General features: G+C 42.6%; 1 protein-coding gene across 2 annotated transcripts; it reads right to left on the bottom strand.

Annotated features, from left to right (window-relative positions):
• Nucleotides 1-384: 384 nt before the first annotated feature.
• On the bottom strand, nt 385-13,835 carry kpna5 (karyopherin alpha 5 (importin alpha 6)). Of its 2 annotated transcripts, none has more exons than XM_080897572.1 (14): nt 13,696-13,835; nt 8,747-8,880; nt 8,209-8,310; nt 8,027-8,126; nt 7,478-7,572; nt 6,965-7,096; nt 6,657-6,745; nt 6,488-6,587; nt 6,190-6,353; nt 3,960-4,038; nt 3,747-3,872; nt 3,532-3,659; nt 2,944-3,122; nt 385-2,058 (listed from the first exon to the last, which is right to left on the bottom strand). In XM_080897572.1, the coding sequence occupies exons 2-14, from the start codon at nt 8,873-8,875 to the stop codon at nt 1,871-1,873; spliced, it is 1,611 nt and encodes a 536-aa protein (XP_080753698.1). In that variant the 5' UTR covers nt 8,876-8,880; nt 13,696-13,835; the 3' UTR covers nt 385-1,870. The 2 variants fall into 2 exon arrangements, with proteins under 2 accessions (XP_080753698.1, XP_080753699.1); XM_080897573.1 differs by having other exon boundaries at nt 13,743-13,812.
• Between the last annotated feature and the right edge of the window lie 1,047 nt (nt 13,836-14,882).

Raw genomic sequence — 14,882 nt, 5'->3', positions numbered from 1 at the left:
CAGAGCTCTTCTTGGCTTCATGTCTCTAATTATGTGGCACGCAACCTCGCGCTAAATCACCCAAACACAGCACACATCCTGCCAGTGATTCAGTTCCTTACAAAACACTGAATAAGGTGCTGAAGCAGTGACGAAGCTTCGGACGTCATCGATCACGTGACTCTGTTCAGCCCCCGCCTCGGCCCAGTGTTTCTGAAGCTGTGTGACTGACTCGTGCCGGAGCTTCAGCTTCAAACGAGCCGGCACAGGTCGCAGCGAGGCTTTGAGACAATCTGACTCATCTGCACAGGGACACCTGCTGGTCGTCCTCCTCACAGACTAAACACCAAAGTCAAACAGGACGAGAACTTTCCTCCAGATACTCACAGCACACCACAGCTCACATCGTTTTTATCCAATGGATGCATTTAATTATTATTATTTTTTTTTACATCATATAGCTGCAGCCTCACACGTGATCAGTGACTACAACAGCTTCCACCATCAGGTCTCCGTGTGTCAGGAACCACAGGCTGCATATTATAGTATCACACTATTGTACATCGGCTGTTGACAATTAAACACATGAATCCACGAGCGACGAGAACACAGCAAATGAACTTCCAAAAGCAAAAAACCCAAAAACTACAAAAAAAAAGAAAAACAGAGAAACCAGAAATATTAGAAAACTATATGATTGAATGTGCTTGATGTAAATTCTGCATTACAAATAGTTTTACTTCACATAAATATAGACTGATTTTGCGTCCAGTTGATGTCACTGTACTCAAATCGACACGTATCAAAAGTGTTCGGGGGCGGAGCTCGAAGAAGGAAAGAAGCCTCCGCTTCCTCCTTAAGACCTCGACCACAACAAAACATGAAAAAATAAAGTGGAAATATTCAAAGTTCAAAATGAAACTGTCAAAACTGCATATCAAGCAGAAAAAATATTGCATATAACCTATTCCCACAGCCACTTAAATATCGTCTTTGCACTTACATGTATATATAATATACAAAACCCTCCAGGTCGCTCAGGAAATCCCATCACACCAGGCAGAAATAATTTAAGACAGATAACTGGCAAACCAGACAACTGAACAATCTCACGGGAAAGAGTTTTGCACACAGCATCGTGTCACAGACATTACCTGCCACGTCCTGATAACTTGCGGATCAACTGAAAGAACGTTTGAAATTAGCAGCAATGAAAAGCTAACACTGTCACAGACTAACTCAGGCCGCTGCTCGATGCAGGAAAAAAGCTCCGACTCTTCTGTTTCTAACGAGCTCAGCAGACACAGCAGTCCTCCGTTCTTCAAGTCCTTTAGAAGTAAAAGGTGGATGTGCCGCTGCTCCAGACGGCAGCGCTGGGACATACAGTAGTGTTGTTCTACAGGTGACCCTGATCTGAACATTTCGGATCCGGATTTCCTTTCAGATTTCCACATCAATGGAAAAATGAAGCAATGCTCGGTGTTCTTTTCTCTCCCTTTTCACTCTTCTTTCTGGAGACTGAAGAGGTAGTTTCACATTCACAAAGGGATATGGATGATGGCTTGGAGACATAAATATTAACATCATTTTGAATGATTAAAAAAACACCACTGAAAGCTTAACGTTGTGATTTTGCACTAAATTTGAAAACAAGGTTTCAAAACCTTTTGACTTGAGTCGGCTTTCGATGGCAGAGACATTTTATCAACGGTACGGAAACGGGTAAAGCTCAGCTCTCTATTTAGGACTCCAGAGGAGCCAAACGCTTGATCTCTATTTTCACAAATCTCAGGCATAGTACACGTGAAGATCCTGCACAGCAGAGAAGAGACGGGTCTGCTGCAGAGACGTTCCAAGTCCAACAAGACCGAACTAAGGAAGTGCAGTGGGATTAAAGCTGGAAACCCTCCATGGGTCCTTCCTGTTGCTGGAAGACAAACTGGCCTTGATTCTGATCCACCTGTGGAGCCAGGCTGGCATCCTCTTCCTCCACACCGAAGTAGTGTTCAATCAGGTCAAAGGCCTTCTGGTAGATCTCCTGGTTCTCGTGGCTCTGTAAAAACTCAATCTTGTCCAATCCTGAAAGAATGGAAGCAAACGCACAAATCTTCACACGACAGAAGTTTCAACACTGAGTGACAAAAAGCTCCTGTGAATATAGTTACAGCAGGCATTTCTAATCAAAGTGCTGCTGTTTCCATCCCTGTCTGTGTGCCAAAGTACGGCAGGGCCAGATACTGAACCCCGAGTTCCTCTCCTGCATCCAGCAGCGTGTGTGTGTGTGTGTGTGTGTGTGTGTGTGTGTGTGTGTGTGTGTGTGTGTGTGTGTGTGTGTGTGTGTGTGTGGTAAAAAACCTTGGGAGTCTGCGAGCAAATTAGAAACATGCTACACAAGAACCAGCCCGTTTATCTTCTTCATTCATTTTAATCATCGATGCAGAAATGCTGCCAATTTAAATTTCTTGTAAGTGATCAGAAATGATTTAATTCCAAAGATGTGGACAGAGGGTCTAACCTCCAACCTTTGATGTTACAAATGACACACCTGAGACTATAGTCAGGGAAGATGGAGGCTGTGTGTGTGTGTGTGTGTGTGTGTGTGTGTGTGTGTGTGTGTGTGTGTGTGTGTGTGTGTGTGTGTGTGTGTGTGTGTGTGTGTGTGAGAGAGACAAAAATACCAGCATGCCTATAAAGCTTGTGATTCTTAAAATGTCCAAACTTTGCCTTCTGCCCTCACGTACAAACTTCCTAAACAAAGCTTTCACTTTTATTTGACACTTTTTTAAACTTAGACGTTCTTGCAAACACGCTCGGTTACAAAGAAGTGCCGAGAAAGAAGCAACCCCACCGAGGTGCAGTGAACACTCGGTGGGTGTGGAACCAAACGCGACACAAAAGAACGTGTCCACTTTTCTGAGTGAATGAAAGCTCGTGAATGTTCTGTTGGTGGTTTGCGAGCATTACCGTAAGCTTCCTCAATCAGAGCGCAGTACGGATTGATGCCAGTTCCATTCTGTTTGGCTTCCTGTTCTCCCAGTCTGAGGATGTTCTCTAAACCGTTCAGTGACACCTGAACAATCTTAGAGTCCATCACTGTCAGCAGATCGCACATAGGTTTGATGGCATTCAGGGACACCAGATACCTGTCACGGAAAGCACAGACGTTAGTCCTCAGCAGCATTTCACTTTGTTTATAAAGCTCGACTGATTTTTGGATTTCCACCAATTCCTGCTGTGCAAATGTGCAGAGAAGTCCCAGCACAGTGAAATCTGACAAACCAAATATATGAACATGTAAAATGAAACCAGCGCTGTTGATTTAACAGTCTGAATGAGTCACATTAACATCCATGTGGTGTTTGTAGGAAAGAGTGTGGTGCACCATCTGAAGCAGTGCTCAGCTAACATTGGTGGATTTTAATGACTCATCACATGGTGCAACTACTCGCACTGAACTGTGACTCAAGTTTGTATTTGTGGGAAACACGGCACCAGAACTACGTAAGGAGGAATCTTCACATCAAGTGTTTTTAAGACGTCTGGTAAACACACTTTATCTGTGAGGGAGTGCCCCCAGAGGTGGCGTTGGTAATTGCCCACGCAGCCTCCTTTCTTGTGCGGAACTCGGCCTTCTGAAGGATCTCGATCAGTACTGGAAAGATGTTGGCGTCAATGACGTTCTGACAAAAACAGAAAAATGTGGTCAGCAGCAAAGAACAGCAGCTCTTCATCTCGCCACGACAAACGGAGACGCCGCAGCAGAATACCTGAATCTGAGCTCGGTTTCCTGCGGTGATGTTGGACACAGTCCAGCAGGCCTCCTTCTTGATGGATTCCTTAGGGCTGCTGAGAAGGTGGAGCAAACACGGCAGTGCTGAACAGTTCAAGATTACCTGAGACGAAAGCAGAGGAGCCAAAGATCTTAATGCTGTCAATGAGAAAAGGCCAAGCAGCACCGATGGAAGAAACAGAGGCTGTACCTGAGTCTGGATGTCATCTCCTGTCACGATGTTTCCCACTGCACGCAAGGCAGGAGAAACAACCTTGTAGTCGCCGTGCCTGGAAACAGGAGGCACACAGTGAGACGTGCAAAGCGTGGACGGGATCAGAAACGACAGATTCTTTGTGCAACAATCAGAGATGGGCAGTAACGCGTTACGCGTTACTGTAATCTGATTACTTTTTTCAAGTAACGAGTAAAGTAAGGGATTACTATTGCAAAATCGGTAATTAGATTACCGTTACTTTCCCGTAGGAACGCTGCGTTACTGCGTTACTAAAACCGTGATTTTTTGCGAGAATGTCTCACGACAGTGACGTAAGCGAGTGCGACGTTGGTGACAACAGCTGTGTGCAGATCAACAATGGATAATATATCGAGTGCAGAGAGAGTATGAGCGTGCAGCGTTTAAAGCGTGGAAGTACTGACCTTACTTTGAGTTTGATTCCATAAAAAGTGACAAAAACATTAGTGTCCGCTGTGCGTGGGAAGAAAACTTCTTTTTACAGTGAAAAAACCTCTAAACTTCCAACAAGCACCGAGTAGCTACGACGTAATGGGAAACTCACAGAGAAACTCACGGATTCTTCCACTGACCGCGGCACACCTACACCAGGGTAAACCTCCGCCTGCCCTGCTCCTGCTTTACAGGTGAAAATAGAGCAACAGGACCGCTGAGTCTTTGACTTTATTTATTTTCTGCTGTGTTTTACTTGCATCTGTTTGAAAGAGTGAGTGAAAACACAAAAAATATTTTATTTTATGAGCTGGAATGTGCAGAAAATAGGTTTAAATGTTAAACTAATTTATTCAAGTCAGAGAATGTTGCATATAATTAAATTTTTGCTTGATCCATAAAGTTAAAAGATTAAAACTAATAAAACAAGTTTTAAAAAGAGACTTTTCCATTTGATTACATTTTGTATGATGGATTATGCAGAAAAAGTAGAATTGGGCTGAAAGATCTATCGCTTTATCACCTACTCAGGTTGTGAATCGTGTTTTTAAAAAGTAACTAAGTAACTAAGTAATTAATTACTTTTGAAAATAAGTAATCAGTAAAGTAACGGGATTACTTTTTGGGGGAAGTAATCAGTAATTAATTACTGATTACTTTTTTCAAGTAACTTGACCAACACTGGCAACAATGTTACGCCATCAAAAGAAAACAACGTTTGATGCTTCAAATCGTCCAGGGAACGAAATCAGAGGAAGCTGATTGTGTTCTACTGGACGCTGCGTCTCCCAAAGAAAACAGACGAACAGAACAGACGCTCTCAGACAAGAAAATATCAGAAAAGAACCTGTGACTCTGGAAGTTTCATACCACCAATAAGAAACTCAAAGGACTGAAAGCTGGAGCTTAGACACTGTGCATGAATAGGCTCATTGCAAGGGAAACTAATACCGCCGACTGTTAATCCAACATTTCTGTTCAACACGCTGATCCCTTCTTTTTAAATCCAGCACCACCCAACAGCAGTTTTTATTCACCACAGTACTTCGTTTATTAATGTTTCAGTTTTCTTCTTTTGGCTGCCTTTAAGTGTCACCACCCCCGATCTGACCTGCTCTCAGTCCAAGCCGATACCCAGCACTCAACATGCCCCCTTCACTATACACAGGAATAATCCTCTCAGCTACACCAACCTGGATAAACTTGAAAACAGCGTTTTGGTCTCCGCGGCCACACTATTGTTTTCATCCCCACTGAAAACGCTCATGCTCGCGTGCTGATGATTCAGTCTGCGTCATTTTCGTCTGCCGTTTATTTACTTTGTGGCACTTAAGTGTGTTGATTGGGCAATACAGCATCAGCAATGAAAATGAACGAATGGGCTCGTGTCAGCACTTACAGGGCTGGTGTGGAGCGTCCCTTCAATTAACCCAACTGGGCAAATGGCCAGTGACTTGACGCAAGAATCATTTCAGCTGTCTCCCAGAAAATTGTGAAGGACCATGTCCAGCCAGTTCGTACTGGAAACTCAGCTACACTCATGACACTTAAATCCAATCCAACGTTACGTTTTGGCTCAACAGCCCTTCAATTCTGCAAAGAACAGGGGGCTGAAACTGCTTCACAGCTACGTGGAACACTCAAAGCTTGTCACAGCACAATCAGCTCTTACATTTAGGGAGCAATTTTCATTTATGTTCAACAAATGTGCAAAAAACAACAACAACAACCAAAGAGTATGTCAGTGTCGTACATGAGCAGCTCAACGAGCCTGCGGCAGACCCCGGAGTCGATGACCGTCTGGATCTTTTCATTGGGGCCGTCAGACAGGTAGGAGAGAGCCCAACACGCATCGGCCAGCACATCTGGATCACTGCTGAACAGCAGCCTGGACAAAACGTTGAGACAAGGAGACACCTGACAAAATAACACAGACAAGGGGACAATTTAATATTGGAACCACATGATCAGTACAGGAAATATGACTTTAAGGAGGAGGAAGGCGAATGAGCTCCAGTATTCAGTGACTCAACAACAATGACGGGGCTGACCTTTGCAAAATCTGGTGGTGGGTTTTTCCCTCTGCACAGGTTGGACAGAGCCCACACTGCATTTCGGGTTGTTGTGAGACGGTTGGATTTAGCGAGCAGCCTGCACAGAGCAGAGCCAGCTGTTAGTGCAGCTCTGACACACAAACGCAGACAGACGACGAACACTTACTGCTGTAAAGACGGGAGGATGCCACAGTTGAGTACGTAGTCTCTGCACTCAGCGTTGTCGCCCGCTATGTTCCCCAGTGCCCACACTGCCTGGAAAACAGCCAACATGCTTCAACTACGTCACAGCCCAACAGACCGCCTTTGACACTAAAACTCGTCCTGTCAAACACTACCACAGCAGTTTACACACATTCAGGTTTGTGCCTCTCAAAAGTCCTGAAACTGTTAGAAAAGCTCAACATCTCAACTCACTCACTATAGATGAGCAGGTTACCTGTAACTAAGCAGGTGTTATCATGTGACTCTCACCTGTTCCTGCACATCCTCGTACTCTGAGTTCAGCAGTTCAATGAAAATGGGAACAGCTCCTGTTTCAATCACAACCTTGGTGTGCAAGAAGGTCCCAGAGGCGATGTTGGTCAGTGCCCAGGCCGCTTCGAACTGTTACGAGCACACCGTGGACAATATGACAACAACAACAGTTTTACCCGATACAACTGGAGGTTCAATGCTCACAATAGCTGTGTAACGCCTACCAATCATTTCAACATTCTAGCTATTATTATTAAATACATATAAATATGACTCATAACAAAGCAACATGTAAATTGCTGCCCTGTGAAGCACCATGTCACCCACTCGCTTTGAGACTAATAACAAATTAGAAAAGGACAAAATGAAACAATAAATGAAATACGAGCAATAATCTGACTGTAGACGTCTGCTGAGGTGAACACGTGACACAGGAACACATCTGTTATCTGATAGTGGGACATCCAGATGTCCTGATACTCTCAGGTGTACAGTGTTGGATTCTCTGACCTGCAGTGTGCAGTTTTCACTCCGCTGCAGAAAATCCACAAACCGAGTCACAACACCAGGAGTGGAAATCACTTCATCTATGGGGGGGCTGGGTTCTGTGCAAAAGAAACAAGTGAACACTTTGAGCACAAACCTGCTAAAGGGTTAAAGGCATTTCACAGACAGAGCAACAGGCTGTTTCACAAAACCAATTCAATTTGTGTTCTGCAGAAAAACACCTCAAAGAGCAAGATTTCTTTTTCAGGTCATTTTGTGTGTTTCTCTTGGTTTAATCTCTGTTGTGTAAGCCAGCACAGGTGTGGTGCAACATTGATAAAGTTGTGGGAAATGATTACTTTAGTATTTTGATACTGAGGCAGCACTGCGCCTGTAGAAACGAGGCGTTGCAGAAGCTGCACACAGAGCAGAGCCTGTTGTTGACAGCCAGGTGGAAGCAGAATAAAATAACTTGGCAGCTTCTCTGTTCAACTTTGGTCCAAACAGTTATTTCTCTTTTAGTAAACCGACTACAGAAACACGAATCTTCCATTAAACGTCACAGAGACACACCTTTGGAAAGCAATTTTCTGAATTTCTGTGTAGCAATTAGTTGATGGTCGGGGTCTTCAGAAAAGATCATCTGAATCATATCTGCTGTTATGACTCCATCCTGCACAAACGCATCAGAGAGTTCATGTTTAGTTCAGACTACAGCACAGCAAACCTACAGGAGAGAGGCAGCTTACACTTACAGCTGTGATGGGTACTGTGGAGCTGATGTCTGGATCTTGGATCGGACATTCCTGCATGGAGTCATCAGCTGAAGGTATGCAGACATTTCTTCTCTTGAACAGCTGCAGTCATACAGACACACATTAAATAAATGCACAGACGCACAAATGAAAGGCTGCAGGAGACGGCGGTGATCGGAGCAGAGATGCAGCCTGAATATTGTAAAGAAGTCCAGACTGAAAATGGAGACGGAGAAGAATCAGGACCAAAGTAAAGAGAGAAACACAAACCAGTCAAAAAACAAAAGCTCAGCAAAATCAATGTTAACCAAACACACAGACACAGAGTGAGCAAGAAGCCACATGGACACAACTCTTTAATGGGAACTTGAGCCCCAGTTGCTGAGTGCAGTTAGCTGGTAGCAAAGGCAGGAGAGCAGAACTCACACCCTGATAGGAAAAACACAGCAGGTGCTAACAGGACCATAACAGTCCCACACACATGTTGAACTCTGTTAGCTTAATTCCATTTTATACACCAAACGTTAGCAAAGATCACCTGCTCCTCTCTTTTTTGTTTGCGTAGCTGAATTCCTTCCTCTTCTCTCCTTCGACGCATTTCCTGAGGATTCAGCGCTTTGTTCTTATAGCTCTTCATCCTGTAGTTGTCTTTCCCTGGACTCGCCATTGTGTCTGAGGATTTAAGCAGATTGATGCAGTCACCACCGTGCTGAAGCCTCGGTACATTTTACTTTACAACATACGAAATGACATCAACAAGCAGAGTGTGCGCGGGAGAAATAGACTGGGGAATGGTGCATAAAACTTGTTGCAGCTTGAAGTTAGCACACTGGCCTCCGTGGAAGAAGTTTGGAACCACCTGGACTCTTCTTAGAGGTGGCCGCCCTGCCAATCTGAGCAGTCACGGTACGAGGGCTTTAGTCAGGCAGGGGACAGAGACCTGATGGTCACGCTGACAGAGCTCCAGCAGAACTTTGCAAAGGACAACCATTTCTGCAGCACTACGAGAATTAGGCCTGCATGGTAAAGTCACCTGACAGAAGTGACTCTGTAAGAGGTGAAAGACACCTGGAGTGCCAAAAAAGCACCTGAAGGACTTGGGAAAATTCTCTGGTCTGATCAAACAAAGACCGAACTTGAATGCCAAGTGTCAAACCAGGAACCACCTAAGCACAGAGTGGCTGTGGGACCATCTGTGGTTGTCCAGGCTGCTAGCAACACACCTGGAATACTTTCCCAGTGCACTACATTCTCTTATGTCCATTCAATCATTTCAGCAATCGGCCTTCACAAATCTGCTGACATTTGTGAGTCCTTATAGTAATGCAATGATTATTATTTCTATATACGGAGTCAATGATTGTTATTCTCTCTCCCAATACATTCAAAACTGCTTGAAAAAAAAGGAGCTGGTAAAGCACCGTAGGAGTTGATGGCACTGACAGATTATGCTTTGGGGCCGTTTCACTAGTTCGTTAAACGGGCGATTCACCGCCTTGAAGGGACGATTGATGGGACGAGCGAGTGAGCTTGTGTCTGTAAACCTTTAAAAGACCAAGCGTGTCTGCAATGAAGGAAAGCAAACATATTAGCATTCTCAAGTTTGCCCTGTGCTTTGATGCAACACTTTTGTGCTGCTGAAAACAAGACGTGATGGTGTAGATGGTAATATCAATAATCAGCGTCCAACCTAACAACCCTCGGGTAGGGGCGGGCGATATATCGAATATACTCGATGTATCCTGAGTTTTTCCATGTACATGGGTTCAATGGTTGCATCGTAAAAGCTGCCTGCATGTAATTCACTGTGAGGTTGTTTTCCTACCACAGGCTGCAAATGCATCATTTATTCACACCTGCCAACTGGAAACATGTCTCCCGGCTGGAACGCGCCGAGCAGGCGTGTTTCTATTAGGGCTGCCACAAACGATTATTTTGATAGTCGACATAATCGTGACAGCCCTAGTTTCTATGCTGCCGGACAGGGACAGCAGAAGTCTCAGATGAGCGAAGGAATGAGACTCGCTGTCGTTTGGATGTCGAACAAAATGCAGTATTTTTCAAAACATGCCATAAAACTATGCCACAAAAGGCAGCAGTACCACAAATTTATTCCACCAGCTCAAAAGTCAAAATGAAGCCTGTGGTAAGCTCCCCGCACACCAAAGAACACGTCAAACACACCAGCTGTGATCCCTGTGACTGCTCTCGGTCGGTGGCTTTTATAGTCACTATCTTTTTTTTTTTTTTTTTCCAAATATTAAACTTTATTAAGAAACAGTATACAGAACATGTATACAATCAGAACAAAATTAACATATGCCAGGGGGTGTAATACAAAGAATTACAAACATTCAAATAATTTGTAATTACTACAAATAGTAATAGTTTTCATAGCCTTTTTGTTAAGTGATCCACTAATCAATTTTATGTAACATAAAACATCATTAAAGTAATGTTTAAAATTAGGTTTTTGTTACTGTATTTGCATTTGTGAAAATAAAATTTAGCTAAGATAACTAACAAGTTTATTATAAAGTAAACATCTCCTTTTTTTTGCCTTCGAAAGAAACAAAATACAACATTTTCCCATTTCCCAGTAAAGTCTTTGTAGAGATGTCCAGCAATGAATCTACTGAAGTCTTTCCAAAATGTTCTAGCGTATGAACAGATCCAGAAGAGGTGCTGCACAGTCTCAGGATGGCTTCCACAAAATCCACAGCTCACATTTATGTCCCTTTTGAACTTTGTCATGTAATGATTAGCAGGATAAAATTTATGCAGTATTTTAAATGGGACTTCCTTCACTTTATTCGTTACCAGATACTTGTTAGGAATTGTCCATACTCTTTTCCAGTTAATGTCACTGACAAAGAAATTCCAATAAGAGACCACATGTGGGACAGTTAGAGATTCTGTCTGGAACAAAGCACGAATATTCTTATTACTTTTACTGTGGTTTGTTAGACAGATTCTTCCTATGTGTGAATCTAAAGGGTTGGGGAGAGAAACAATGATATGCAAGGTTGAATACCTTTAAAAAGCATTATAATACCCGTAGGTATTGCATCAAATAATATGGCATATTCTTTGGGCGTGGCTGGAAATTTATAGGTGTTTAAGAATTCTGAGTAGGACATGAGCTGCCCATTAGGATTAAACAGCTGATTCACTAAAACAATCCGTTTCTCAACCCACCTAGAAAAAAATAATGATTTATTTTTATACACTATGTTCCTATTATTCCAAATTGAATACGTATGGGGTGTAAAGTTGTGTTTATATATAAGGGACCAAGCTAATAGAACTTGTTTGTGAAACATCGAGAGCTTTTCTGGAAGCTTATCTATATTATAATCACAACCTAAGATAAAACTTAGACCACCAAACTTAGAGAAAATGTAGTGAGGAATAAAATTCCAAATGGATACCGGATTTTTAAGAAAATGTTTAGCCCAATTAATCTTAAATGTATTGTTTAGAGTAGTAAAATCCAAAACATTGAGACCACCGTGTTCATAGTCATTCATCAATACACTTTTTCTGATGTAATGTGTCCGGTTTTTCCAGAGCAAGTTGAAGAGCATTCGGTCGATATCCTTACAAGTTTTGCCGTCCACATGCAGAGAAATTGCTGCATAAGTCAGTCGAGACAGACCTTCTGCTTTTGAGAGCAATACCCTTCCTCTTAAACTTAAATCTCTCTGCAACCATTGATTTAATTTGGTTTGAGATTTTTTAATAATTGGGGGAAAATTTAGTAAAATTCTGTCTTTTGTATCTTTGCAGATAATCAGACCTAAATATGTTGCTTCATTTTTAACTGTTATATTACAAATACTCTGAACATTACACTCTTTGACAGGTAATAACTGACATTTATTTAAGTTTAGGACCGATCCAGACCCTTTTGAGAAATCCTCTATTACACGTAAAGCAATTGGCACTTGGCTGGCATTTTTAAGAAAAATTGTGGTATCATCTGCCAATTGACTGATGACAATCTCTCTGTCTGCTATGTTTATACCCTTCACAGGGCTATTCGAAATATGAGAGGCAAGAATTTGGGTGCAAAGTAAAAAAAGATAAGGGCTAATCGGGCAACCTTGGCGTACACCTCGATTAAGACTAAAACGAGAAGTGGTGCCATTTTTCATTCTAATAGAACTATTAGCATTGGAATACAGAGTTTTGATAGCTCTGCAGAAGATTTTATAGTCACTATCTAGACCTTTGTTTCTGTGGGCTGGACATCATCATCTAAAGGTCGAAGGTCACTCTTTCAAGGATGCCAATGTTCACATTTTGAACAGAGAACACAGATGATTGGAAAGAGGAGTGAAAGAGGCATCTGTGTCCACTGTGAACGGCCATCTTTGAACAGAGGGCGGGGCTTACGACACCAAGTGTCCGAAAACAAGCTTTTATTTTAATATGTTTAAATATTAACCCAATGCCACTTTCAATCTGAAAAAATGTTACGAAAGGCTCGACATGAATGCCGCCCTTTAGACTCAAACCCCCGTTTGCTGCAGGTATCGCTTCCGTCCGAGCTGTAACTGAAGTTAACATTTCATCTGCATAATTCAGAGCCATGCATTCAACGAAGCATTTGAGTCAATTTTATAATCAAATTATTCGCATTAATCGTTGCAGTCCTACTTTCAACCCTTTACTATTTAACTTAATTTCAAAATTAGAGTGCACTATTGTTTTTTATTATTGTAGCCACAGAAAATAGTACAACAGAAGCAATTCAACAGCAATTAGAGAACAATAGTCCAAGTCTCCCACAGAATGTGCTAGAAACGGTACATCACTGCCACACAACGAACCACACCTCCAAAGTAAAGCGCTGTTTAGAACAACGGCTTCACCTTCGGAACCACGTCTCCATCTAAATCGACACCAAGTTTGAATCGTTTCGGGAATATTCAGCAAGTCGGAGAAGACATGCAGCACCACCTGGAAAACTGTAGAGTATTTAAGGTCACAGCAATCTCCACCTCCAGTTCTCCTACCCGAGATCTTAAGAGGACCTCCACAGATGATGAGCGCTAACGTTCACCTTCTTCTAAACTGAAGCGTTGCAAACAATGACAGCGATAGCCGCTCCTAAACTAGGATATTTCTTTATCAGGGAAGTGGACACGACCCGCTTTCCCGGTCAGGAAGGAGGTCATTCCTAACTGCTTAAATCCCTCCACTCCTGAGAGTATAGGCACACATTTAACAGACAACATGAACAGTGAATACCCACGTTATCCGATTTCGTAACACGTCGTTTTACTAGCTTGCAGGAACTAACCTCACTCCGTGAAACAGAACAAAACGGATTTTGGCCAACTTATTCCTGGTTAGACCCTAAATTAGCTTCCCGGACAACTCGATAGCTAATGCTAACTTGTGGTCAACATCTCTGCTGTAAATTCAATGCAGCGGTTTTACTAACTCTACCCTTATTACATAACCTTCCCCGATTCTTACCCAGTGAAGATCTGATGTAGCTGAAAACACGCACGGCTGTGAAATACCTGCAACTTCGACTACTCCCTCTGTTTCTTAATCCAAAATGGCGTCAAACTAAAACTTTCCCAGCAAACCCCGCGCGTCAACAACACCTCCGTTTCCGTCCACCGGTATAGTACGGGAAGCCGAAAGAGCCAAATCCGCCCCCTTTTCCCCATGGACGACCTAGAGCTCCACAAACATGAAGCCAAAACGTCTCTTTCGCCCCCTGGTGTCTGATGCGGTATAGGTCATAGATCAGCGGACGGGACGAGAGTTCTTCTCATTTTTCCCAAATATGCTTGTCTGCCATTATTAGTCATTCTCATCACGCTGATTTGTGTCCAGGGGTCTTCTTTCGCATTCGATTAGATTCTGATTGTTAACTTGTGTTAAGGTTCAACATATTGGGGATGAAAAACCACAATAACAACACTGGTCCGGCCGGGTTGAGTCAAACGATGATTTTAATGAACACACGCGTGGGAGATGGACACCGTATGCAGACAGCCTCAGATCTCAAAATGGTGGAGCATTGCTCAAACTCTTATAGCCTCTGGTTCTCCCACCTTATCATAAAAGCCTAAACATTCACATGCTTTTCTCTCACACGGCGCCTAAGCTACGACCTTGGCTCCCCGTTTATCTGCTCCTGCTGAGTTGGGGCAGAAAACTCCAGTATATTCTGTTCTGTTCTAATCAGACAAATAAGGCGATGACTTTCTGCAAACAGTATTTCTTATAACATCATAAAACAATATCATTCATCCACAATAAATCAGCAGTCTAATGTAATGCAAATCAGTTTAACGAATGCAATAGTTATCAGCTTCTTCTAATTCAGGAGACTAATGCAAACTAAAACTACATAATAATTCACAATCTTTAGTTAGGGGTATAACATGGCATAAAATAATATTATAATCTAACACTTGATACTATAAGAATCACTCACTCTGTATCCCTGTTGTTAATTAGATAGCAATGCTACACACCTGTGCTACTCTAATAGTCTATGTTTGAATGCTTCAGCACTCTCCCTTAGACAGAGATGACATGAGCTGCACACTCCACAGAGTACTGTTAAAGAATTACCTGGAAATTAAACATTGTACTTGAGACAAGACTGAAGATGATATAAAACTGAAGATTTAAAGTTTTAGATC

The sequence above is a fragment of the Rhamphochromis sp. 'chilingali' genome, assembly GCF_963969265.1.
Source record: "Rhamphochromis sp. 'chilingali' genome assembly, chromosome: 11".
Lineage (NCBI taxonomy): Eukaryota > Metazoa > Chordata > Actinopteri > Cichliformes > Cichlidae > Rhamphochromis > Rhamphochromis sp. 'chilingali'.
This window is presented reverse-complemented; position numbering and strand designations above follow the sequence as displayed.